Genomic DNA, 24,938 nt, shown 5'->3' on the forward strand with positions numbered 1-24,938 from the left:
GATACAGAGCCTATCGGCTTCTCTGTACCGTCATCCATCTTGTGAGATAGTACTGCTCCCACTCCATAGGGGGACGCATCGCAGGTTAGCACCAATTCCTTTGTCGGGTCATAATGCACTAACAAATGTGAAGAGTGCAAGAGCTGTTTTACTTTCATGAAGGCTTGTTCTTGGGGTGATTCCCAAACCCGATGCTGTTTTCTTCTTTGCAGTGAATGTAGAGGGGCTAGAACTGGTGATAAATTTGGTAGAAATCGACCATAATAATTTACCATCCCTAAAAATGATTTAAGTTCAGAGACGTTCTTAGATGCAGGTGCCTCTAATTGCTTTGACCTTCTCTTCGACAGGGTGTAACCCTTGGGCATCTACCAAGTGGCCCAAATAAATAACTTCATGTGCCTGAAAAGTGCATTTTTCCTTCCTAAAGCACACGCCTGCTTCTAAAAATTGTTTCAAGACTTCCTCTAGATTAGCCAAGTGTTCCTTTTTAGAGAATCCAGTTATCAGTTCATCGACCAGGGAGATCACAACTTGAGGCGGTCCTTGTAGCAAGCTCTCCGTCGTCCTCTGAAAAATGGCACAGGCCGAGGGAACACCAAAGGGCAGGCGTGTACATTGGCATAGCCCTTTTTGGGTATTTATGGTCACAAATTCTCAGAAGGCATCATCCAGCTCCAGTTGCTAATATGTGTGACACATGTCAAGTTTTGTATACGTTGTCCCTCCTGCTAGTTTGGCATAGAGGTCTTCAATCTTGGGAATAGGGTACCTGTCCAGTATGGCTGCTTTATTAACCATTGGTTTATAGTTCCCACAGATTCAGATGGTCTGGTCTGGTTTAAGGACAGGGACTGTGGGTGCTGCCCACTGAGAACTGAACCGCTTTTATGACACCCAGCCTCTCTAGCCAGTTCAACTCAGCATCAACCTTCTCTCTCGGGGCATATGGCACCAGTCTTGCTTTCAAGAAGCAAGGAGCTGCTTCTAGGTTGACGTAAATCTTGGCCTGTATGCCTTGGATTTTTCCCAGTTCATCCCTGAAGATGATGTAATTTTTTAAGTAACTCTTGTAGTCCCCCTACTCGCCACTGGAAGATTTTGGACCAGTTTAATTTAATCTCTTTCAGCCAATCACAGCCTAGAAGGCTTGGTCCTTCACCTTCGACCACAATCACTGGTAGCTGTGCTGATTGATGTCTATAATGAACAGTTACTTTGGTGATATCTTGTACCTGGATTTCTTCACCTGTACACGTTTTAAATTTGGCAGATGTTTGTCCAAATTTAATTGTTGATCACCTTTATTTAAATATCTGAGTGTGTTCTCCTATTACAGTGGTAGAAGTACCCGTGTCTACTTTCATTTTTAAGGGTTTACCATTCACTTGCAATGTGACAGTAATTGGCTCTGTCTTTCCAACTTTCATGTTGAATAATTAATAAATGCCAGAATTGGTTGTTTGTGGCTCTTCTACACTACTTAATTGGACGGATTTTGTTGTCTGGAAGCCTGTTTAAATCTCACTTTGCAATGTTTCAATATGTGTCCACTTTTGTGACAAAAATAACACACTGCCTTTATAAATTGCCAATCATTAGGAGTATGATTGTTTCCATATTGATAAAAATTAGTTTTTGACTTTGCTCTAAGCTGTTTCCTCTAATTCTTTGGTTAGCTGTTCCCACCCAACTAGGAAAACTGCTCCATTTCACACGCCTTGAATCACTTGCGAATCTCTTTCCGCGCTTTCCATCACAAGCACTATTTCTAACGCTTTCTTAAAAATCAAGATCCACTTCAACCAGCAATCTTCACTGAATAGCATCCTCTTGCACGCCACAGACCAACCGATCCCTGAGCATATCATTCAGGGTTTCACTGAAATCACAATATACTGTTAGTTGTTTTAATTTTGCCACGTAGGTAGCAAAGGTCTCCCCTGGGACTTTGTTCCATGAATTGAACCTGAACCTCTGCATTGTGGCTGAGGGCTTGAGTTGAAAATGTCCCTTAATGAGGTCTACTAATTCACCGAAGGTCTTTGAATCAGGGGCACTGGGGGCCATCAAGCTTTGAATTAAACTGTTTTGCTCCCATAAATACTCAGGAGAATCGCTCTCCTCTTTTCCTCCCCCGTGATTTCGTTGGCGTGAAAGTAGAATGCAAGACATTCTATATATTGAGACCAGTCTTCTGTGGCTGGTTCAAAGAGATCGATTCTGCTAAACTGTGGCATCTCGGATGAGTACATCTTCCTTTCTTTTTAATTACCTTAGATACTCACAATCACTGGGCTAGGGACTTATGTTCTTGTATGCCATCTCCAGCCCAGAAACTGTAGAGATACATTCCAAAGGTAATGAGTTGTTTGGAGATTTTGAAAAAATAATTTCCTACTTTTCCTTTCCATTTTATTATTTCTCAATCTGATCTTTCTCCTTTTATTTCTCTTTCTTTCTGTACCTGATTTCATTAATTCAATGTTTCCATTTCTGTCGTTCCTTTGTTTATTAGTATTTAAATATTGTTGGTTAAGGATAGATTGCAAGTCCCATAATTACCCTCACCATGATGTTATAAGCTTGCATGTCCAGCAACTTGCAGTGCAAAAAACATTTCAAGCGAAAGGTAAGGGAAAGAGAAAGTCTAATTAATGGGGCACACCAAGAGATGCTTCACTCCAGTAGAATTGGGCCAAAGGTTTTAGTCTTCCAAATGTTTAATTAAAGTTGAAGAACAAAAAAAAAATCACAACAGTGTACTCTATTCCAAGTCCATATAGATATATTTTTCATGACATGGTCTCCCACACAATCTATTGATTTCCCCATTTTAAAAGAAAATGAATTTTTCCCCAAACCTCTCCGCCCATTTTCTAAATAGTTCCTATTTAAAGGTCTTAAATGACCCTGCAACCTTCTCTGATAAAGTAAAAACAAAGAGGGTAAAAGTTACTCTCAGGGAAATTTTGAATTACAAAATTTTTGGAGTATACAGATGTCAACATCTGTTCGGGGAGTAAAACACATTATGGCATTTCTGGTGTAATCTTCAGAAGAATTGATGATTTTGAGAAAACATGTATTTTAATAAGAAATAAAAACAGAAAAATGTAGGAAAGGCTATTTTTATTTCAGACTTACAGTACCAACAATATCTTGCTTTTGTATTTTAATACAGTTGGAAAATGAGAGAAAAAGAGGTGAGCCAATAAAGAAAGAACTAACAGATACACCAGCCATAGAAAGGGAGCAAACATGTTAATTTACCTACACACTACTCATTAAAAGACAGTTCAATGATGCAAAGCATCAGTGAGATGGTGCAGATGTACAAAAATATAAAAATAGCAAGGGGGGGAGAAAAAGGCACAATGTACAGTATCGTATATAAAGGTGGGGAAAAAACTGAAACAATCTGCAACAATGAAGATCAGAACGGAGAATTAAAATGAAACTATGGATCTGCAAATCATGAGAAAAGATGAAGAATGGTTCCACAACATGTACTGTGCACTGGTAAAGGGTCTCCAATCCAAATGACGATCTGCCTTCCCTTCCCTTGGACACTTACAAACCCATCCCACATCACAAGTACTCACTAGAGTGAAGAAAATAAGGTTGTAGAACATAAGAAAGCTACGTTTCCAAACAACTATATTCAGTAGAAAGATAAGATACTCTTTCTGAAACCTATGTTGAGTTTTGGGGTAAAATAAGATGAAGCAGTCAGCAGAAATGGGAAGTGGATTTAAAATGCAGTGCTACAAGGTGGTCAGGGTCACAATTCCTAACAAAAGCCATCACTTAATATGCATTTGGTATCCCCAGTAGAGGAAATCACTGAGTGGGAAATACAGATTAGAGAAAGTCCATGTGAACTGCTTACTGAAATGGGAAGTTTTATTTGTGGCCCTGGGAAAGTGGTGTGGGTACAACTAAGCAGAAAGGCTGTGCATCTCCAATTAAAATGAAAACTATTGCAAAAACATAAGTGGAAGGTGGAGTCATAGAAAATTGGACTTCATCTAAGAGCTTGTTGCACATATTAACTAACTTGATGGGGGGAGGGGGAGGCGCAAGGTGGGAGGAGGGGAATACAGAGTTCATTTCGATAATCTCAAACCTTCCACAGAGCTTGTGACATTTATATTTAGTGCCCTCAAATGTTATCCTCATTGTCCATCTTAAATAGCTTCAGTGTCATCTACACATTCCATTATTTGAATACAGCATAGCATCTCTGCAGTCTTTTTGTTAGCAAAAATAAATTTAGGCACAATTTTTCATAACCTAGTCATCGATAACAAAAAATTGCTTTTATACAGCTCCTCGTATGTAGAAGAAATCTCTAAAATACTTCACCAAGGTCAAAGGACAGAGCCAACAAAGGTCATATTCTTGGCAAAAGCACAAACCCTTCTACTTAAGGACAATAAAAGATACCCACACTCATGTTGAAATAATTGCTACTTATAATGGATGGGGTGGTGGGGGGGCGAGGAAGTCATTTACAAATGATACACCATTTCATGTGGGGATGTGGTGGCATAGTGGTGATGTCATTGGACTTGTAATCCAAAAAGCCAGGATTATGCTCTGGGGACACAGGTTCAAATCCCACCATGGGAGCTGGCGGAATTTAAGTTCAATTAAGTAATAGAAAGAAATCCGGAATTAAAAGCTAGTCATTTTGCCCAAGCCGTCATCGATTTAGTAAAAACCCATCTGGTTCACTAATGTCCTTTAGGGAAGGAAATCTGCCATCCTTACCTGATCTGGCCTACATGTGACTCTTAAATGCCCTCTGAAATAGCCTAGCAAGCCACTCAATTGTACCAAACCACTACAAAAATCAAAAAGGAATGAAACCAGATGGAACACCTGGCATTGACCTAGGCACCAGAACCATCACTGTCGCTGGATCAAATTCCTGGAACTCCCTTCCTAACAGCACTGTGGGTGTACCTACACCACATGGGCTGCAGCGGTGCAAGGTGGCGGCTCACCACCACCTTCTCAAGGCAATTAAGGATGGATAACAAATGCTGACCTAGCCAGCAACACCCACATCCCATCAAAAGAATAAATTTTTAAAAATTAAAAATCAAACTTTACCTTACTAAATGTAAAAAAACAAAAAAAAAAGTGGTGATCTGAGTCTATTTAAACTATATAGCATTTAAATTATGTTACTTTTTTTCAACTCATGGGATGTGGGTGTCACTGGCAAGGCCAGCATTTGTTGTCTGTCCCTAATTGCCCTTGGACTGCTCAGCCATTTCAGAGGGCAGTTAAGAGTCACTGACATTGTTGTGGGTCTGGAGTCACATGTAGGCCAGACCAGGTAAGGACAGTAGATTTCCTTCCTTAAAGGACATTAGTGAACTAGATGAGTTTTTACAATGATCAATGATAGCTTCACGGTCACCATTGCTGAGATGAGCTTTCAATTCCAGATTTATTAATTAAATTAAAATTCCACCAGCTACCATGGTGGGATTTGAACCCATGATCCTAGAGCATCAGCCTCCTATCAGCTAGTATTACTAGCCCAGTGACAATGCCACTACCTCCTTTATAGTTTAAACTATATAAAGGGTTCACCTGAAACTTTTGCTCCTGGTCACAAGAGGCAGCTCTGCAAATAGCTGTGAGGTTGATCCCTAGTTTTGATATAATCTTGATAACCTGGACTCGGATGTAGGGCATAATTTCAAAGTTTTCAAATGACACAAAGCTCAGAAATGTAGTAAAAAATGGAGGTTATTGAGGAGGATAGTAACAGACATCAGAAAGACAGATTGGTGAAATGAGTAGACACATTGCAGATAAAATTTGATAGAATGAGGAGAGGCAATATGAACTCAATAGTACAATTTTAAAACAGGCACAGGACAGAGAGACATGTGGATTTGCGAACAAAGCTTCGAAGAAGCTGGGATAAGTCAAGAAAGCAGTTTAAAAAAGCTTATGGGATCCCTGAATTTATTAATAGGAAAAGTACACAAAAGCAAGAAAATTATGCTAAACCGTTATAACACACTGCTTAGACCAGCTGGAGTATCACAGAATCACAGTGCAGAAGAGGCCCTTCGGCCCATCAAGTCTGCACCGACACATGAGAAACACCTGACCTACCTGCCTAATCCCAATTACCAGCACTTGGCCCATAGCGTTGAATGTTATGATGTGCCAAGTGCTCATCCAGGTACTTTTTAAAGGATGTGAGGCAACCCGCCTCCACCACCCTCCCAGGCAGTGCATTCCAGACTGTCATCACCCTCTGGGTAAAAAAGTTTTTCCTCACATCCCCCCTAAACCTCCTGCCCCTCACCTTGAACTTATGTCCCTGCATGACTGACCCTTCAACTAAGGGGAACAGCTGCTCCCTATCCACCCTGTCCATGCCCCTCAAAATCTTGTACACCTCGATCAGGTCGCCCCTCAGTCTTCTCTGCTCCAACAAAAACAACCCAAGTCTATCCAACCTCTCTTCATAACTTAAATGTTTCATCCCAGGCAACATCCTGGTAAATCTTCTCTGCACCCCCTCCAGTGCAATCACATCCTTCCTATAATGTGGCGACCAGAACTGCACACAGTACTCCAGCTGTGGCCTCACCAAGGTTCTATACAATTCCAACATGACCTCCCTACTTTTGTAATCTGTGCCTCGATTGATAAAGGCAAGTGTCCCATAAGCCTTTTTCACCACCCCACTAACATGCCCCTCTGCCTTCAGAGATATATGGACACACATGCCAAGGTCCCTTTATTCCTCAGAACTTCCTCATGTCATGCTGTTCATTGAATGCTTCCTTGTCAAATTACTCCTTCCAAAGTGTATCATCTCACACTTTTCAGGGTTAAATTCCATCTGCCACTTATCTGCCCATTTGACCATCCCGTCTATATCTTCCTGTAGCCCAAGACACTCAACCTCACTGTTAACCATCCGGCCAATCTTTGTGTCATCCACAAACTTACTAATCCTACCTCCCACATAGTCATCTATGTCGTTTATATAAATGACAAATAATAGGGGACCGAGCACAGATCCCTGTGGTACGCCACTGGACACTGGCTTCCAGTCACTAAAGCATCCTTCTGTCATCACCCTCTGTCTCCTACAACTAAGCCAATTTTGAATCCACCTTATCAAATTACCCTGTATCCCATGTGCATTTGCCTTCTTTATAACTCTCCCATGTGGGACCTTGTCAAAGGCTTTGCTGAAATCCATATAAGCTACATCAACTACACTACCCTCATCTACACACCTGGTCACCTCCTCAAAAAATTCAATCAAATTTGTTAGGCATGACCTCCCTCTGACAAAGCCATGCCGACTATCCCTGAACAAACCTTGCCTCTCCAAGTGTAGATAGATCTCTCCTTCAGAACTTTCTCCAATAGTTTCCCTACCACTGACGTTAGGCTCACTGGCCTGTAGTTCCCTGGCTTATCTCTACAACACTTTTTAAATAGCGGAACCACATTAGCTGTTCTCCAGTCCTCTGGCCGTGGCCAGAGAGGAATTAAAAATTTGGGTCAGAGCCCCTGCGATCTCCTCCCTTGCTTCCCTCAGCAGTCTGAGACACAAATCATCTGGACCTGATCAATTCTGGGCACCACACTTTAGGAAGGCTATCAAAGCCTTGGAGAAAGTGCAGAAGACATTTACTGGATTGGTGCCAGGAATGAGGGACATCAGTTATGTGGAGAGTCTGAAGAAACTGGAATGGTTATTCTGAGAGCAGAGAAGTTTAAGAGGTTTGAGGGTTTTCCAAGTCATGAGTAGTTTTGATAGAGTAAACAAGGAAATACTGTTTCCAGTTGGAAAAGGATCAGCGGTCAGAAGATAAAATGGAATTGATGTCATGTGCAGGCCAGATCGTGTAGCTCCCTTCATTGAAAGGCATTGATGCTAATTCAATAGCCTCCATAACATTTTTTTCTGGTGTTAGCCCACAAATCACCAAATTTATTAAATTCAATTTCATAATTTGGGATGATGGGATTTGAACTCAATCTCTGGATTGATAATCCAATACAGGAGCCCTAGTAAAACACTACCCATTTATGCCCTCACACCAGTTACTATTTTCAGCCATAACAATATTCCTAACCATTGTGCCACACTCCAGTTGTGTGCCTTAATTTTATGAATCAGCCTTCTAAGTGGCACCTTACCAAATGCATTTTGAAACTCCATATGCACAAAGTCCACTAAGATATATTTATAACTAGTTATTTACTTCAGGTTAAATAATAAATTGACCAGACACTACTTGCCTTTATCAAATTCATGCTATGCATAAAACCTTTAATACCAGTAAGTTTAACAACTGTCGTTTTTAATTAGCCATGCAAAATTATGCCTCCCTTTAATTCTTCTAAAGATTTAAGTGCACTGGCATTGGCAATGGCCTAGTATTATGAATATCCAGTGTGTGGCAATTTCACTAATAAAATTTACAATGTCTTAAAAAGGCACAGTAAGAAAGTTAATGGTCATTTGTAAACTTGTCAAGTGCTCTTCAGTCTCAGCTATTAGTTCTCAATGCTAACCAAAGCAAACTAATGTCTGAACTTCTCATTCCAAATAGCTTAGCATAAATTTTCGGTGGGGGGAGGGGGGGCGGGGTGTTGTGAAAATAGTCAAACATCTCTCTAGAGTAATCATAAATACATCTCATATCTCTAAGTGCCCTCTATTCTTTAAATAGTCCACACAATTTTTTTAAAACATGCAAAGTATTCCAAAATGCTGAATGCACTTTTATCCACAGGTTTTAAGTTTTTAGGTGCTCCCCGCCATGGGATAAAAAAATTGTATTGATTTCTGACCTTTGGTTATCTTCAGCATATCTTCTAAATTTTCACGTGATCTGCAATTTCTACAGAAAATATTTTCTCCATTAATTATGTGTTCTCAAACATGTGACCCCATTGCTTGGTGTTCTCTACCACCCACCTGAACAATGACAAATTGAGGTATCGTCACATCTTTTCTCCCTCAGTCTCTGAGCAAAGCAACTTCTCGCTGGCAATTTCAACTTCTATTTCAACTCATCATGTTCCTCCTCAATTCCTCCCTCAATCTCTTAGTCCACCTAAACTCTCCTCCCTTTGACTTTATATCTCATGTGTCTTTGTAACTCCCTTTGTGTCAATCACAGATAAGGCAATGTCTAATCACTTACATGTATCTCTCCACCCACATCACCCTTCCAACCCCCAACCTTACTTCCTTCTGGGCTCATTCCTGAAAAAAACTCCAATTCACTTATACTGCACTTTCAAAATCCCAACTGACCAACCTTTGGCCCTCCACACCACCTATGCAATCATATCTTTCTCCAGTTTCGCTCCTATGCCATACCCTGCTTCCTCAGCTTTATTTCCACTAAACTGTTGACCATCTGATATCCCTTCCCAGCCCCCAGATTAGTTGATATTAACAACAGTTCTCTCTCCTCAGATATTGTCCCTGTCCTTCAAATCTATCATTATCACCCTTCTCCTCAAAAAAAAACCTCTGATCCTTTCCATCCTTGCACACTACCACTGCATCTTCAACCTCCCTTTCCTCTCTCAAATTCTTGCATACGCTGTTGTCTTCCTAATTCATGCTGATCTATCTTGGAACTTCATGTTTAAATTCTTCTAATCGGGTTTCCATTCCTTACCAAAGTCACTATGACATCCTGTGTGACAGTGATAATCTATTCTTCCTTGTCCTTATTGACTTTGACATGGTTGACCACTTCAGCTTCCTCCAATTCTGCTACTTCTGATGCATCCCCAAGGATCTATCCTTGGCCTCTTATTTTTCAACTACATGATGCCTCCTTGGTGATGTCATCAGAAAACATTGCATCAATTTCCACGTGACATCACTAAAATTGCCCATTTCCACCTCTAACATCATCTGACTCTGCTCCACCTTAGTTCAACTGTTCTTGAAGTTCTGATCTATGCCTTTGGTGCCTCTAGACTTGAATATTCCAACGTGCTCTTAGCCAGCCTCCCACATTCTACCATTGCAAACTTGACATCATCCAGAACTCAGCTGCCTGTGTCATAACTTGCACCACATTCATTACATCCATCATCTCACTGACCTACAATGGCACCCATTTAAACAATGTCTCAATTTTAACATTTTCATCCTTGTTTTCAAATCTCTCCACAGTCTCATCCCTATCTCTAGAGCTTCACAACTGAGAGACGTCTGCGCTCAGCAAATTCTGACTTCTTAAGAATGCCCAGATTTCACCTGCACAACCAATGGTGGCTGTGCCTTCTGCTGCCTAAGTCCTAAGCCCTAGAATTCCTTTGACCTCTCTAGCTCTTTTTCCTCGTATAAAATGCTCCTTTGAAACCTACCTCCGATCAAATATTTGGTCATCTGCCCTAATATTTCATGTGGCTTGGTGTCAATGATGGAGCTGTTGTGAAGCTCCTTGGGATGTTTGACTACGTTAAAAAAGCTAAGTAAAAACGCAAGTTGCTGTTTATGTTATCATTGCCTTAAGTTTCCTTACCTGTGTGGTCAAATTGAACTTATCTGACAAACTATTTCAATGTGCAAAGGAGCCAAATAGGCATACAAAATGGCAGATGATCAAAGATATAATTACACATACAAATAAAGGGGTGCTTTGTTGACTTAACATGTATGTGTGTTCTAGAAAATACATTAAACCAGCTCTGGGAATACATTGTTTTCAATTTTAAAATACACTAACATAACTGAGAAAAAAAATCAGTCTGAAGGAAATCACTGCAAAAAAAACCTGCATCTTACCGTGATGTAATTGCTTGCATGCAGTCATCCCAAGACATCCCCATTCAACATATTTCAAAAACAAAATGTAAAACTGATCATACAGCAAGGTTTGCTGCATATTTTAAAGCATTATAGAACTGAATAGATATTTGAATAGATATTGACTTACACTGCAATATAGACAAGTTAATTCAAACACGTACAAACAAGGTCTTGAGGCTGTCACAGCAGTTTGCTTGACTGGAGGCAGCCTTTTTCAACCACCTAATTCATGAAGAAAGATGAGATTCATTTTTGAGACCTTGGATTTTAAACTGACTTTACTGAAAAAAAGCAAACATTTGGAGAATGTTTTCAGCAATACTTCGGAATTAGCTTCCAATTTTCAAATGAAAGCTGCACATTGAATAAGAAAGCATGGAGGAAAAAAATACGAGTTAGATTTGGTTAGCTTAGACAAAAAAATTGAGATCAAGCAGGCAGGCTGAGTTACAGCTGTAAAAAAAATTAAATTGATATTTTTCTTCAAATTCTATTTTGCTATTGTTGGATTGTACAGGACTTGTCCTTAGTAGAATGTCAACTATGCTTTGCAGATTGCTTGGTACCTGCAAATAACCAAGTATCTTAATAATCTGTACACCTCTTCAAGTAGGGATACTAATTAGCAGGGCCAGTGTTTTCCCTAGGCAAATGACTCAGATCATAAGGGTATTAGGGAGTTCATAAACATATTAGGGAAAGGAAAAAAGGAGGAAGAGGGGAGCAAAATTATGGGGTTTTATTGGGAATAAATTGAGGACAGTTTGAAAGCAATCAGATGTGATGGGTTTATAGTGGTCGGTGGAGATCTGCCTATTGATGTCCACCTAATGGAGAAGTGAGAAGTGAGGGAGGAAGAAGAGGAGTGCTGACTGAAATCAACCAGTCCCTCCTGGTATAAAAACAGGAGATATTGAAATGCTCAGCAAGTCAGGCAGCATCTATGGAAGAAAGAAACAGAAATAACATTTCAGGTCAATAATCTTTCACCAGTTCTTAAGGACATCGAAATGCAACTGAAAAGATGGGAGATGATGGCACAATGGTAATGTCACTGCAGTAGTAATCAAGAGGATAGTAATGCTCTGAGAACAGGGGTTCAAATCCCATCATGGCAGCTGGTAGAATTTATATTCAGTTAATAAATCTGGATTTGAAAACTAATCACAGTAATGGTGACCATAAAACCATCAACTGGCGTGAAAACCCATCTGGTTCACTAATGTCCTTTAGGGAAGGAAATCTACCATCCTTACCTGGTCTGGCCTACATGTGACTCCAGACCCACAGCAACATAGTAGATTCTTAACTGCCCTCTGAAATGGCTGAGCTAGCCACTCAGTTTAAGGCTATTAGGGATGGGAAACAAATTCTGGCCTTTGTCCACATCCCTGAAAGAAGAAAAAAAAGACAAGAACCAAAGAGAACTCTGATGAACACCAGAAATTTTGCAACTATTATTCAAATCTAACTAGTTGCACCTAATAATGGCATTCCCACAGTCCAAGAGGATTAGAATCAAACCGTTCTTCAGAATAATTAATCAGATATCTTTGCCTTTTTGTTAAAACATCAAACCTATTCATCAATTGGTTCCAATTTTAATTGAAATTGGACCTACCATTAGGTGTTTTAGATTGCCTATTTCAGAATCAACGGCTCTATGAAATTGGAGAAGTAAACTTTTTTTTTCTGATGTCTAGTCTCACTTCGGGCTGGACAAATTCATCTTCATGTCTTCCAATCTGCAATTGAATTTAATGTTATGCTAGTGAAAAGTAGCAGGGGAAGGAGTATTGCAACATAAAAGGGGAACGAGATTCTATTTTTGTAAGCAAGACACTTTATTCAAATACAAGTTGCAGTTTAATTGTTTGAACAGAATTAACAAATGTTCACAGAAAACAAAGCACCTTGATGGCTCAGCAAGTAAATGCAGTGACTGGGTTATTACTAAATTAGACAAATTAGTTAAATTATAGGATTAATCCCAGGTCTTTCCTAACTCCTTTAGTAGAGAGAGGGAGAGTTAAAAAAATTAAAAGCAGAAGTCTTAAGCACAATAATCTTTAATTCAACCACAATATACCCTTTGGCCTTTGTGACATTAAAAAACTTCATACATCTCAATAATGCTTATTTGATAGTTCAGATTTTTTTTGCCAGGACAGCAGAGGAAAGCAAAAGTGAATGGGAGGTGAATATATAATGCAATCTGGCAAAAATTGAATCTACTTCCTTCTCAGAATGCAGCAGGTCTTTAGACTATAACTGCTGCTGAGGGATTGGCTAACCTGCCCCATCTGACATAACCAAACCATGTGGTGTTGAATGAGGGGGAACAGCAATAATCAGCGTTATGCTTCTTCTGTTAACACCCACTTCCAAGTATTTGGAATGTGCCTCACCTCCATAGCCATGATTGAAAATATAGAGGATTGTCAGCATGACCCTGTATCCTTTTGCTCCATTCTATTGAGTTGCCACGTTGCCCATTCCAACTCCCTGAAATTCTGTATAAATAATCTGTAAAAAGGAAAACGCTCTTTTAAATTTTAAAAATGACCACAGATAAATGTATCTCTTACGGCTGTGTGATAATGTGTGGAGAAACCCAATTTTCAGTATTGAATTTCTTCAATGCCTGTATGTTGCTATTATGTTCCCATACCCAAACTGAGGGCATTATTCTGTTCAATTGTGAAATATAAAATTGAAACAGCAATTTTGGCCCAGGCATAACAGCTGTTTTGTAGAAAAGTGCACTAAAGGTGAAGACAGCACAACACTCCTTTGCCAATGTGTGGCAGTGCAAAAGGGAGATAAGAAAATAAATTGGAACAAAATTATTCTTAAAAAGGAAGTTAGAATGGGCAACATGGCAACACAATAAAATGGAGCAATAGGATACAGGGTCATGCTGACAATCCTCTATATTTTCAATCATATTTAGGGAGGTGAGGCACATCCCAAGTCTTGAAAGTGGGTGTTAACAGAAGAAGCATAACGCTGGTTATCGCTGTTCCCTCTCATTCAACACCACGTGGCTTGGTTATATCAGATGGTGCAGGTTAGCCAATCCCTCATCAGCAGTTATAGTCTGAAGATCTGGAATTAAATTAACTGTGAAGAAAATAGCTTATTTGTACTTGAGACAACTTGAAATGTAGATACGTTCCAACAGTTCACATATAGCCATAAATGTGAAATTGAAACACTGAGGACTTGCTATTGTCTCTGTCATCTATCTTTAACCATTTCATCAGTTATTAGAGGCAGTCCAAGAAAGACTTCCCTACTGCACAAGTCATTCATAATGATACAAAACAAGGATAGCGGGCTGTGTACAGCAAACATTCAATTTGAGGCATCACTGTGACACTACAATTCCACTTTAAATCTTGTTAGTAGAGCTGAATAGGGAAAAAATGCAACATTCCATACAAGCTAAATTTCTCAAACATTGGCTCGGCCTCTGGATTGCATTGCTGGAGTATATTGTACAGCCTATCTCAGCTAGCAGGATGGACTCAAGAACTGCTCCCAAAATATCTGCCAGTCGTCCTCTAACTCGGGTTTGCCATTCAAACACCCCTTCAGGACTATTTCTTCTCTCCACATTTGAAGTTGGGAAACCATGGCAAATAAACTACACTTTACATCTCCACTGTGCAACGCTTTCGTAGTTCCATCTATTGTATCACATAGTATTCAGCTAAAATTACCTTTCTGGGACATACTAATGCTTCTACTGATAAACATAATACTGTACAGGATGTAGTTTTAAGCCTTGAAATCCCAGGTACAACCACTTAATCTCTTGTGAATTACTGTATCTCAGCTGGAATACTAAAATTGGCCTCTAAGGTCCAAAGACTGAGGAGGCAGAGAAGCCAGCATACTATACAAGGATCCCTGCATGTATGTGGATACAAATCAACCTTGGATAAGGCTCACTCGCCAGATTCAGATTAAGAATGCTCACTTTAGTAAGCTACCAGAAGACCACTATGGCCTGGGAAATAGCATTTCAGCAGGCCAGCAGCTTCAAGAGATCAGGAAAAGACTGGAGTGTAATTGTTACTATCATTCAGTTCACCGTTACTAGCTGGCCATTTGAACATTTATGATCAAAGTTAAAATTGGATGGTTTGTTGATGACTTCTTGTAGGTGGGAGTGGGGTAGGTGAAAAGCAAATCAAAATCAAACACAACCTTGCCCTTCCCCCACTATTCACAATTGGGAAATTCAAGAACGTCACTGGATACCAGTCAGAAGCAGGAACACTGACTACATTTCCCCCTCCAAAACCTGAATGTGCTGAAAGTATCCCAATGTTGTCCCACTAAGATCATCTAATTCAGGATAAAATAACAACATGGGGCATGGCCTATTTGTATGGTTCAACTACACACTGAATAAACATGGTAAGCTGTTAGAAATTTCATAAAAGTCTACTTATTGAGAATAACAGCATTAGAATGATGTCCCATTGCAAGATAAGGCTTGCAATTCAAACTTGCCATCTGTGGTTAAATTTTTCCAGACAGTGAAGGTGGAATACATTTCACTGGATGCCAAGTGTGCAACCAACAAGAATATTCAAATTCCACCCCCAACCCTCCATCTCCACAGCAATTGCCCTAACCATCTGACCATAAATGTTGATTGCTTGGAAATTAATAAATTCCACATTACCTCAAATTTCACTCGGCAGAAGTTTTAAACCCTAACCAAGGCATAGCGCACGGTGGAAATGAGGACTCTTAAATATAACACAGATTCCTCCTGAACTTACAGCATCCACACCACAGAGACCAAGAGCAAATGGCAGACATCATTGCTTCCACTTCCAGTCGACATAGTCAAGTTAACCAAGGAGATTGATTGAAAGCTGATGATTACCTCATAGTAACAAATTATACCTCCATCTTAAATTTGTAAAACCTACATTATTTGCAATTTAATCTTGCTGTAAAGTTTAACATATTGATTCAGGATCTAGTCTAATGTTACATTACTTCAGAATTTTTTTTAATGTGCTGGGATTATTTGTTGCTTTGCCTTGTTGAAAGGGATTTCAATCACCATAAAGTCTTCAGCTAGTGTCACTTCCTGTCCTTCCAGCACCAGCTCAGCCTGTGTCTTCAGTTCCATTACATCATCATCTCCTGCATTAGTCAAGGGTGTAGGCTTGTACCTTTGACTGAAGTGAGTAAGGATTAGTCGTTTAACTTTACACGATTTTGCAAACTCTGCAGCAGTCTTTGGAGTGCAGTGTCCATGTTCCTCAGCCTTGTCTGACTGACTGTCATCTAGTGTAGCCTCATGCACCAGCACATCTGCATCAATGCAAAGCTTTTTACCCATGTCACCCACAATACGTGAGCAATCTCCCAAAATGCATATTTTCCGACCTGGAATAGGAGCTTCTAGTACATCCATGGGAAAAACTGTAATGCCATTGTTTAGAGTGATGGTTTGTCCGTTTTTTAGTTTCCCATACAAAGGTCCTGGTTGAACACCTAAAATAATGCAAACCACATAAAATTGAACAAAAGTTAAAAATATACAGCAAAAGCAGAAAAGACAGACAAAAATAATAATATGCATTTTTCAATTTTAAAATAATTCTCTTTTGGCAGCGTTGCCAGGCTGTTGGATCACATGGCTCAACAAGCAAATAGAGTACTTTACAGAGAGAAAAACCCACCATGCAGGGAAAGAAAGCTGATCATAAATATTAAACATGCACAAACCCCAAATACTAAATATGATCAAATTACTGACATAGATTGTGAATGAAGACACCAAATGCATAGTTGCTAAATTTGCTGATGACACAAAGATAGGTAGAAAAGTAACTTGTGAAGGGGACGTAAAGAGTCTGCTAAAGGGCTGGATAGGTAAAGTGAATGGAATAAAGTTTGGCAGATGGAGTATAAAGTGGGAAAATGTGAACTTGTCCACTTTGGCAGGAAAAACAGCATAATTATCTGAATGGAGAGAGACTCATAAATCTGTAAACAGAAGGACCTGGGACATGAAAGGACTCGAATCAGGAAAAATAAGTATACAGGTACCTCAAGTAATTAGGAAGGCAAATGGAATGTTGTCGTTTATTACAGAGGCAATGGAATATAAAAGTCGGGATGTTTTGCTGCAGTTGTACAGGGCAATGGCGAGACTACTTCCAGAGTACTGTACACAGTTTTGGGTCTCCTTGTTTAAGGAAGGATACAAACGCATTAGAAGCAGTTCAGAGAAAGTTCACTCAACTGATTCCTGGGGTGAGGGGATTATCTTATGAGGAGAGGTTGAACAGTTTGGGCCTGTATCTGCTGAAGTTTAGAAGAACAAGAGGTGATTGTATTGACACATATAAAATCCTGAGAGGATTTGACTGAGTGGATACTGAGAGGGTGTTTCCCCTTATGGGAGAGACCAGAACTACAGGACATGGTTTAAAAATAACAGGTCCCCCATTTAAGACAAAGATGAGGAGAATTCTTTTCTCTCAGCAGGTCATGTGCTTGTGGCACTCTCTTCCCCAGAGAGCGGTAGAGGGAGGGTCATTGAATATTTTTGAGGCAGAGGTAGATAAGAGTCTTGACTAATAAGGCAGTCAAAGGAATTTAGAGGTAGGCAGCAAAGTGGTGTTGAGGCCACAATCAGATCAGCCATGATCTTTTTGAATGGCGGAGCAGGCTCAAGGGGCCAAATGACCTACTCCTGCTCCTAATTCGTATGCTTGTATATTCACGGCAGGCATTAAACAAATCAATGCCAATTGTAGCCACTCAAAAAACAGGATCTGTTAGCAAGTAAAGCAGGACATAAAATGCTCTTCATAAGCTGTGCCACCTGCAATTTTTCCTTTACACCAGTATCTAATCACCACTTCTCCTGTTTTTCATAAAGGCTGCTATTATGGAAGCAAGCATTTTACCTTCAACAACACAGACAAGGATGTTTCACCAAAACACAAGGCAAGGAAATTACAAAACAAAATCGCTAGTAAACACTTGCACAAACCACTCTTCTCATAAAACTGTTACAGCATAGGTGGTGATCATTTGGCCCATCAATCCAGCTCTCTGCAAGAGCAATTAACTCCATTCACTCTCCAGCCCTTTCCCTGTAGCTCAGTAAACATTTCCCTTCAGATAATTATCCAATTTCCTTTGAAAGCCATGAGTGAAGCTGCCTCCACCCTACCTTCAGGCAGTGAGTTTCAGATCATAACTACCATTGCATAAAAAGGTTTTTCCTAATGACACCTTTTGTTCTTTTGCCAATCACTTTAAATTACTTTCCTCTGGTTCTCGATGCATAAATCAATAGGAAGGCTCTGTCCATCTACTTTAGACCCCTTATAATTTTGAACATCTCTAACAAATCTCCTGTCAACCCAGTCTTCTCTAAGAACCAAAGTTTCTCAAATTTGTCCAGGTAACTGATATCCTTCATCTTAGAACCATTCTCGTAAATCTTTTCTGCATCCTCTCCAAAGCCCTCACACGTCCTACCAGAAATGCAGTGCCCAGTATTGGACATGATACTCCAGTTGAGGCCAAATTAGTGTTGCAGGTTTATCAGAACATCCTTGCTTTTGTATTCTTTGCTGCTGTTTATAAAGTCCAGAATCCTGTATACCTTCTAATTACTTTCTCAACTGCGCTGCCACCTTCAACAATTTGTGCACATATATCCCAGGTTTCTCTGTTCCTGAACCCCCTTTAGAATTGCACCCTTTAGTTCATATTGCCTCTCCTCTTTCTTCTGACCAAAAGGTACCACTTCGCACTTCTGTGTTAGATTGTATCTAGCACATGGCTGCCCATTCAACCATCCTGTCTATGTCCTCTTGAAGTCCATCACTAATCCCCTGACAGATCACAATCCTTCCAAGTTTTGTGTCATCTGCAATTTTGAAATTGTGCCCTATGCACCCAAGTCTACGATAGACTTTTGGATTCTCTTTTATATTTATTGCCAGTCTCATATCATATTCTCTCTCTGAATCGTTGATTTCTTTTTTCACTCACCCTCTGAATTTTCTATATTCAGCATGGTTCTCACTTGTTTTATCAACCTGGCTTCTGTCATACACCCCCTTTTTCTACTTCATCTTATTCTCTATCTCTCTCATCATGAAGGGTGCTCTGACATCAGTTGTCTACCTTCTGGGAATATATCATGACAGACATGTTCTCAACCCACTGAAATGAGCCCTACTCTAAATAAGTATTTTTATTCTAGACTACTCCTTGTCCATTTCCAAAACTAACCTAAACCCTATGATACTATGTTCATTGTCCCCTAAGCATTCACTCACTGCCACATGACCCACCCACATTCCCCGGAATCAGATCCAGCAATGCCTCCTTCCTCTTTGAACCAGAAACATACTGATTTAGAAAATTCTCCTCAGCACACTTCAGAAACCCTTTCCCCTCTCTGCCTTTTACACTATTTCTATCCCAGTCTATATTAAGATAATTGAAGTCCCCCATTATCACTCTCTACAGCTCTTGCACCTTTATAATTTCCCTGCAATTTGCTCCTCTATATCTTTCCTATTAATTGTGGCTTATAGAATACACCTCTAGTCTAATGGTACTCCTATTGTTCCTTAACTCTAACCAAAGAGATTCTGCCCTTGATACCTCCAGGACAGTCATTCACTTTAATATATTTTTTAATCAGTACTGCCACCCATCCTACTTTTTCTCATAGAAAAATTTATCAGAACACGAGGCTACCATTCAGCCCATTGTGTCCGTATCACCCTCCTTTCTTTTCTGTTCACCTTATATCCAGGAATATTTAGTTCCCATTTCTGCCCTTTTTTGAACCAAGTCTCCATTATTGCCACAACATCATATCCTTCAATAACACTATCAAAAGAGAACTGGATAAGCACAAAGAGATATAATATGAAGGGCTATAGGGAAAAGGCCAGGAGCATGAGACTAGCCCCGTTGCTCTTGCAGAAAGCTGGCACATACACTATTGGCTGAATGGTCTCCTTCTGTGCCATAACCATTCTATGACTATATAAAAATAGAAAATACTGAAAATGCACAAGTCATTGGCACTTGAGCAAGAAAACAGATCTTGGGTCAAGACAATTCTTGAAAAACAATCCATCACAAAATTGCACTGCATTACATTTTGATTTAGAATAGGAAAAACAAAAAATTTTCTAATGGGCTTTCTGCCTTAACTATGCTCGCCTTCTGAAGATTTCCATCGGCAAAAATCAGCAAAATCAGGCTTTGAACCCATGACCCACTCTATTTCTGATATTTTAATTTCCAATACAGGCACAGTACTTCAAATCCTACAACCTCGAGACTGGGGCCATGGTGGATTTCGGATATTGTTGGGTTTCTGCTCAGGCGGTTCGGGCCGTGGGCAGTTCGGGTCAAGCTTGGAGCGTGGGATAGATCAGCGAGCAAAGCAGGTTCCTAAGTGGGAGCCACACCACGCCAATGCAGCACCTAGCAGAATTGTCCAGGTAAGTTTTTCTTTAATTTACTTAATTAAAATTGATGCTGCGGACATTATAAGTGTCCGGTTTTTGGACAGCCAGGTTTGAGACACTGTACCTGTACATACATTTATTGTTTCTAATAGGTTGTTTGAACTAAGTTGAAGTCTCAATTAAAAATACGAGTTTTTGGATCTCAAATTACTTCATGCTGGGAATGAAGAGAGATTCTGGCAATCCTTGGGCTGAAAAAGTGCAATTAAAAATAAACTATTTGACAAAATTTACAAAATTACCCATATCTTTCAGTTTCTGTGTCTGAAGTTTTCCTGGTCGTTTCCTCTCCTCAATTACAAACCCAAAAGATGGTATGCGATGAAAAAGCCTGAAAGCTTTTACGATGAACTGTTCATGATTGACAAGATTGTAACAGTCTTCCTCAGGATTAAGATAAATTGTTTTTCCTGGCAGTTCCTGAGGATGAAGCTGATCATCCACTTTCTGTATACAAGGTTCCCTCCATTCCTCAGGGAAGCACTGATCTTCTGTTGGAACCAGTTCATGGACTACATATGGGAAGAGCAACTGTGAGTGAGAAAGTTCCATGCTTGTCCTCAGAAATTTCCTTAATCCAACAGGCCCATAAATCTCAACAGGTTGTTTGTTTGAGAGAGGACTACTTTGGAGACTCACTGTGCACAAGAGACCAGGCAAACCAAACATATGGTCACCATGGAGATGAGTAATGAAAATCTTTGCAATTTTTCCTATAAAGTAAAATGGAAATATCAGGTCATTATATGCATTTGCATTTTAAAATTAGTCATAACAACTGGCACTTATGTAGCATCTTTAACATAATAAACTACCCCAAGGCACGTCACAGGAGTGTTTAAAACTATATTTGACAATGAGTCACAAGAGGAAATCTTACAGCAGATGACCAAAAACTTGTCAAGGAGATAGGTCTTGAGGGAAGAGAGGGGAGGCAGACAGAGGGAAATCCAAACTTCAGCCTTGACAGCTGAAGCCACAGTGATCAATAATGGAGTGATTAAAATTGGGGATACTCAAGAAGCCAGAATTAGAATGTGGGTATCTTGGGAGGGTTGTGGAGCCAGAGGAGATTGCAGAGGTTGGGAAGGGATAAGGCTTTAGTCTTCCCAATATTTATTTGGAGGAAATTTCTGTTCATCTAGTACTCGATGTTGAACGAGTAGTCTGATGAGTGAGACAGTAAGTGGGGTTGAGAGAGGTGGTGGTGCAGTCAAGCCTGACGCCATCAGCCTACACATGGAAACTGACGCTGTGTTTTTGCTGATACTACCAAGGTGCAGCATATAGATAACAAATAGGAGGGGGGGAAAAATAGATCTTTGGTGGGGCACCCAAGTTAACAATGCAGGAATGGGAAGAGAAGGCACTGTAGGTGATTCACTGGCTACAATTAGATAAATAAGAATGGAATCAAGTGAGTGGAATACCATCTATCTGGACAACAGTGCGGAGGCATTAGAGCAGGATGGAGCAATCAACTGTGTCAAGGGCTCCAGACAGGTCAAGGAGGGGTAGTTTACCTTCGTCACAGTCACGAGGAGTGGAGAAGCAGTCAGAACATTGAAAACAGTGTGAGTGGAGAGGCAGTTGGGAATCTAAAATCAGCATGAATGGACAGGCAATCGAGAGATTAAAAACAGTGCGAGAGGAGAGGCAGTTAGGGGTCTGAAATCAGCGCAAGTGGAGAGACTGTCGGGAAATTGAAAACAGGGAGTGGTGAGGCAGTCAGGAGATAGAAAACAGAGCGAGAGGAAAGGCGATCGGGAGTCTGAAAACAGCGTGAGCAGAGAGGCAGTCGGGAAGTTAAAAACAGCGGGAGCGGAGAGGCAGTCGGGAGATTGAAAGCAGCGCGAGCGGAGAGGCAGTCGGGAGGTTGAAAACAGCGCGAGAGGAGAGGCAGTCGGGAAACCCCTTCCATCACTTTACTGATGATGGAGAGTAGAGTGATGGGACTGTAATTGACTGGGTTGGATTTGTCCTGCTTGTGTACATGACACACCTGAGCAATTTTTCACATTGCCAGGTAAATGCTGGTGTTGTAGCTGTACTGCAACAGCTTGGCTAAGGGCGTGGCAAGTTCTAGAGCACAAGTCTTCAGTACTGTTGCCAGAATATTGTCAGGGCTTTACAGTATCCAGTGCCTTCGGCCATTCCTTGATATCATGTGGACCGAACCAAAATGACTACAGGCTGGTATCTGTGATGCCAGGGACCTCCAGAGGAGGCTGAGATGGATCATCCACTCGGCACTTCTGCCTGAAGATTGTTGCAAATGCTTCAGACTTACCATTTGCACTGATGTGCTGGGCTCCCTCATCATTGAGTATGGGAACATTTGTGGAGCCTCCTCCTCCAGTGAGTTTTTTGATTGTCCATCACTATTCATGACTGGATATGGTAGGGCTGCAGAGCTTAGATCTGATCCGTTGGTTGTGGGATCGCTTAGCTCTGTCTATCACTTGCTGCTTATGCTGTTTGGCACGCAAGTAGTCCTGTGTTGTAGCATCACCAGGTAGACACCTCATTTTTAGGTACGTCTGGTGCTGCTCCAGGCATGCCCTCCTACACTCTTCATTGAACCAGGGTTCCAATCCTTGGCTTGGTAATGTTAGACTGGGGGGAATGCCAGGCCATGAGGTTACACATTGTGGTTGAGTACAATTCTGCTGCTGTTGAAGGCCTACTGCACCTCATAGTTGCCAGTCTTAAGTTGCTAGATCTGTTCGAAATCTATCCCCTTTAGCATGGTGGTAGTGCCATACAACACAATGGAGGGTATCCTCAATGTGAAGACAGGACTTCGTCTCCACAACAACTGTGTGGTGGTCACTCCTACTGATACTGTCATGGACAGATGCATCTGCGGCAGGCAGGTTGGTGAGAATGCGGTCAAACACATTTTTCTCTCTTGCTGGTTCCCAAGCCACTTGCCGCAGGCCCAGACTAACAGCTATGTCCTTTAGGACTCAGCCAGCTTCAGTCTGTACTGGTGCTACCAAGCTACTCTTGGTGATGGATATTGAAGTAACTCATCCGGAGTACGTTCTGCACCCTTGCCACCCTCAGTGCTTCCTCCAAATGGTGTTCAATATGGAGGAGCACTGATTCATCAGCTAACAGGGGGACAGAACGTAGTAATCAGCAGGAGATTTCCTTGCCCATGTTTGACTGATGCCATGAGACTTCATGTGGTCTGGAGTTGATGTTGAGGACTCCCAGAGCAACTCCCTCCCAACTGTATACCACTGTGCCGTCACCTCTTTTAGGTCTGTCCTGTCAGTGGGACAGAGATGGTGGTGTCTGAGACATTATCTGTAAGGTATGAAACCGTGAGGTTGACTATGTCAGGCTGTTGCTTGTCTAGTCTGAGACAGCTCTCCCAATTTTGGCGCAAGCCCCCAGATGTTAGTAAGGAGGACTTTGCAGAGTCACCAGGGTTGAGTTTGCCGTTGTGGCTTCCAGCGCCAAGGTCGATGCCAGTCCGTCCAGTTTCATTCCTTATTGATTTTCTAGCGTTCTAATACAACTGAGTGACTTGCTAGGCCATGTCAGAGGGCATTAAGAGTCAACTACATTGCTGAGGACCTGGAGACACATGCAGGCCAGACCAAGGGCTTAATACCGCGGAAACCTAGGGGAGTATAAAAAGTGCAGCCGAAAAATTAAAACGGAAATTAGGAAGGCAAAGAAAATATATAGAGGGGAGAAGGAGGCTTGTGGGGAGGGGGGGAGGGGGGGGGCTGGGGGGTGGGGAGACGAGGCTTGGGGGGGGTTGGGGAGCTGGGAGCGCCGGGGTGGGTGAGTGAGGGCCGGGCTGCGCCGTGGACCCGCCGCCTACCTGCTCTCAGCTGACTCCGCATGAACTGAGTCTGAGTCCCCTCGCCGCAATCGAAGAGCCAACACTCGCCCTGGTATCGCAGTGCCAGGGCCGAGGCCCCGCGGCTGGGGGACGGATAGGCTGAGCCCGTGCCCAGAAAGGTCAGTTCCATGGCCATGGCGGCTACGGCACTGCACATGCGCAATGTCCATTCCTCACTCAGGACCCGCCTCTTCCCACTCTCTCACATCATTGGCTCATTGGTGAAAACACCTGGACCAATCAAACGCCGAGTAGCATTGACTGACAGTGTACACTGAGATGGGCGTATGGATGGCCTGAGGGGAGGGATATGTTGGGCCAAAAACAAGAATTGTTGGAAAAACTCAGCAGGTCTGACAGCATTTGTGGAGAGAAAGACAGAGTTAATGTTTCTAGTCCGTATGACTCTTCTTCAGAACCATGTTGAGTGTGGATTCCTTGATGGTTTCTATGCCGAGTATAGACCTTTTCTTCTATTTACAAGCTCGTGGGGCCATCACTGCTTCGTTTTCAAAAAATATTTCCCTTTAGCTATTCACAAACATCAACCCCTCACTGGAATTCCCTCTATAAAACGCATCTTCACCTCCCCTCTTTGATCTATCTTTTTCAAGTATCGATCCCCTTCTCTTTTGTACACTCTCTGCTGGAAATATTGTCTTTTTAACAGCTCCTGGCTAAA

The 24,938-nt window shown here is 41.2% G+C and overlaps 2 protein-coding genes across 2 annotated transcripts in view; both read right to left on the bottom strand.

Moving 5' to 3' along the window:
• The window catches only part of LOC144686798 (mothers against decapentaplegic homolog 4), a 94,728-nt gene extending 83,738 nt beyond the window's left edge, over window positions 1-10,990 (bottom strand). The window contains exon 1 of the mRNA XM_078552543.1: window positions 10,971-10,990. The gene's annotated coding sequence lies outside the window, so the exon portion shown is untranslated. The remainder of the gene's footprint in view (window positions 1-10,970) is intronic.
• A 1,673-nt stretch (window positions 10,991-12,663) lies between these two features.
• On the bottom strand, window positions 12,664-24,399 carry elac1 (elaC ribonuclease Z 1). Its single transcript, XM_078552580.1, has 3 exons — window positions 24,236-24,399; window positions 20,637-21,107; window positions 12,664-16,369 (listed from the first exon to the last, which is right to left on the bottom strand). The coding sequence occupies exons 1-3, from the start codon at window positions 24,390-24,392 to the stop codon at window positions 15,879-15,881; spliced, it is 1,119 nt and encodes a 372-aa protein (XP_078408706.1). The 5' UTR covers window positions 24,393-24,399; the 3' UTR covers window positions 12,664-15,878.
• Window positions 24,400-24,938: the final 539 nt, after the last annotated feature.

This window comes from Cetorhinus maximus, chromosome 1 (assembly GCF_964194155.1).
Source record: "Cetorhinus maximus chromosome 1, sCetMax3.hap1.1, whole genome shotgun sequence".
NCBI classification, from domain to species: Eukaryota; Metazoa; Chordata; class Chondrichthyes; order Lamniformes; family Cetorhinidae; genus Cetorhinus; species Cetorhinus maximus.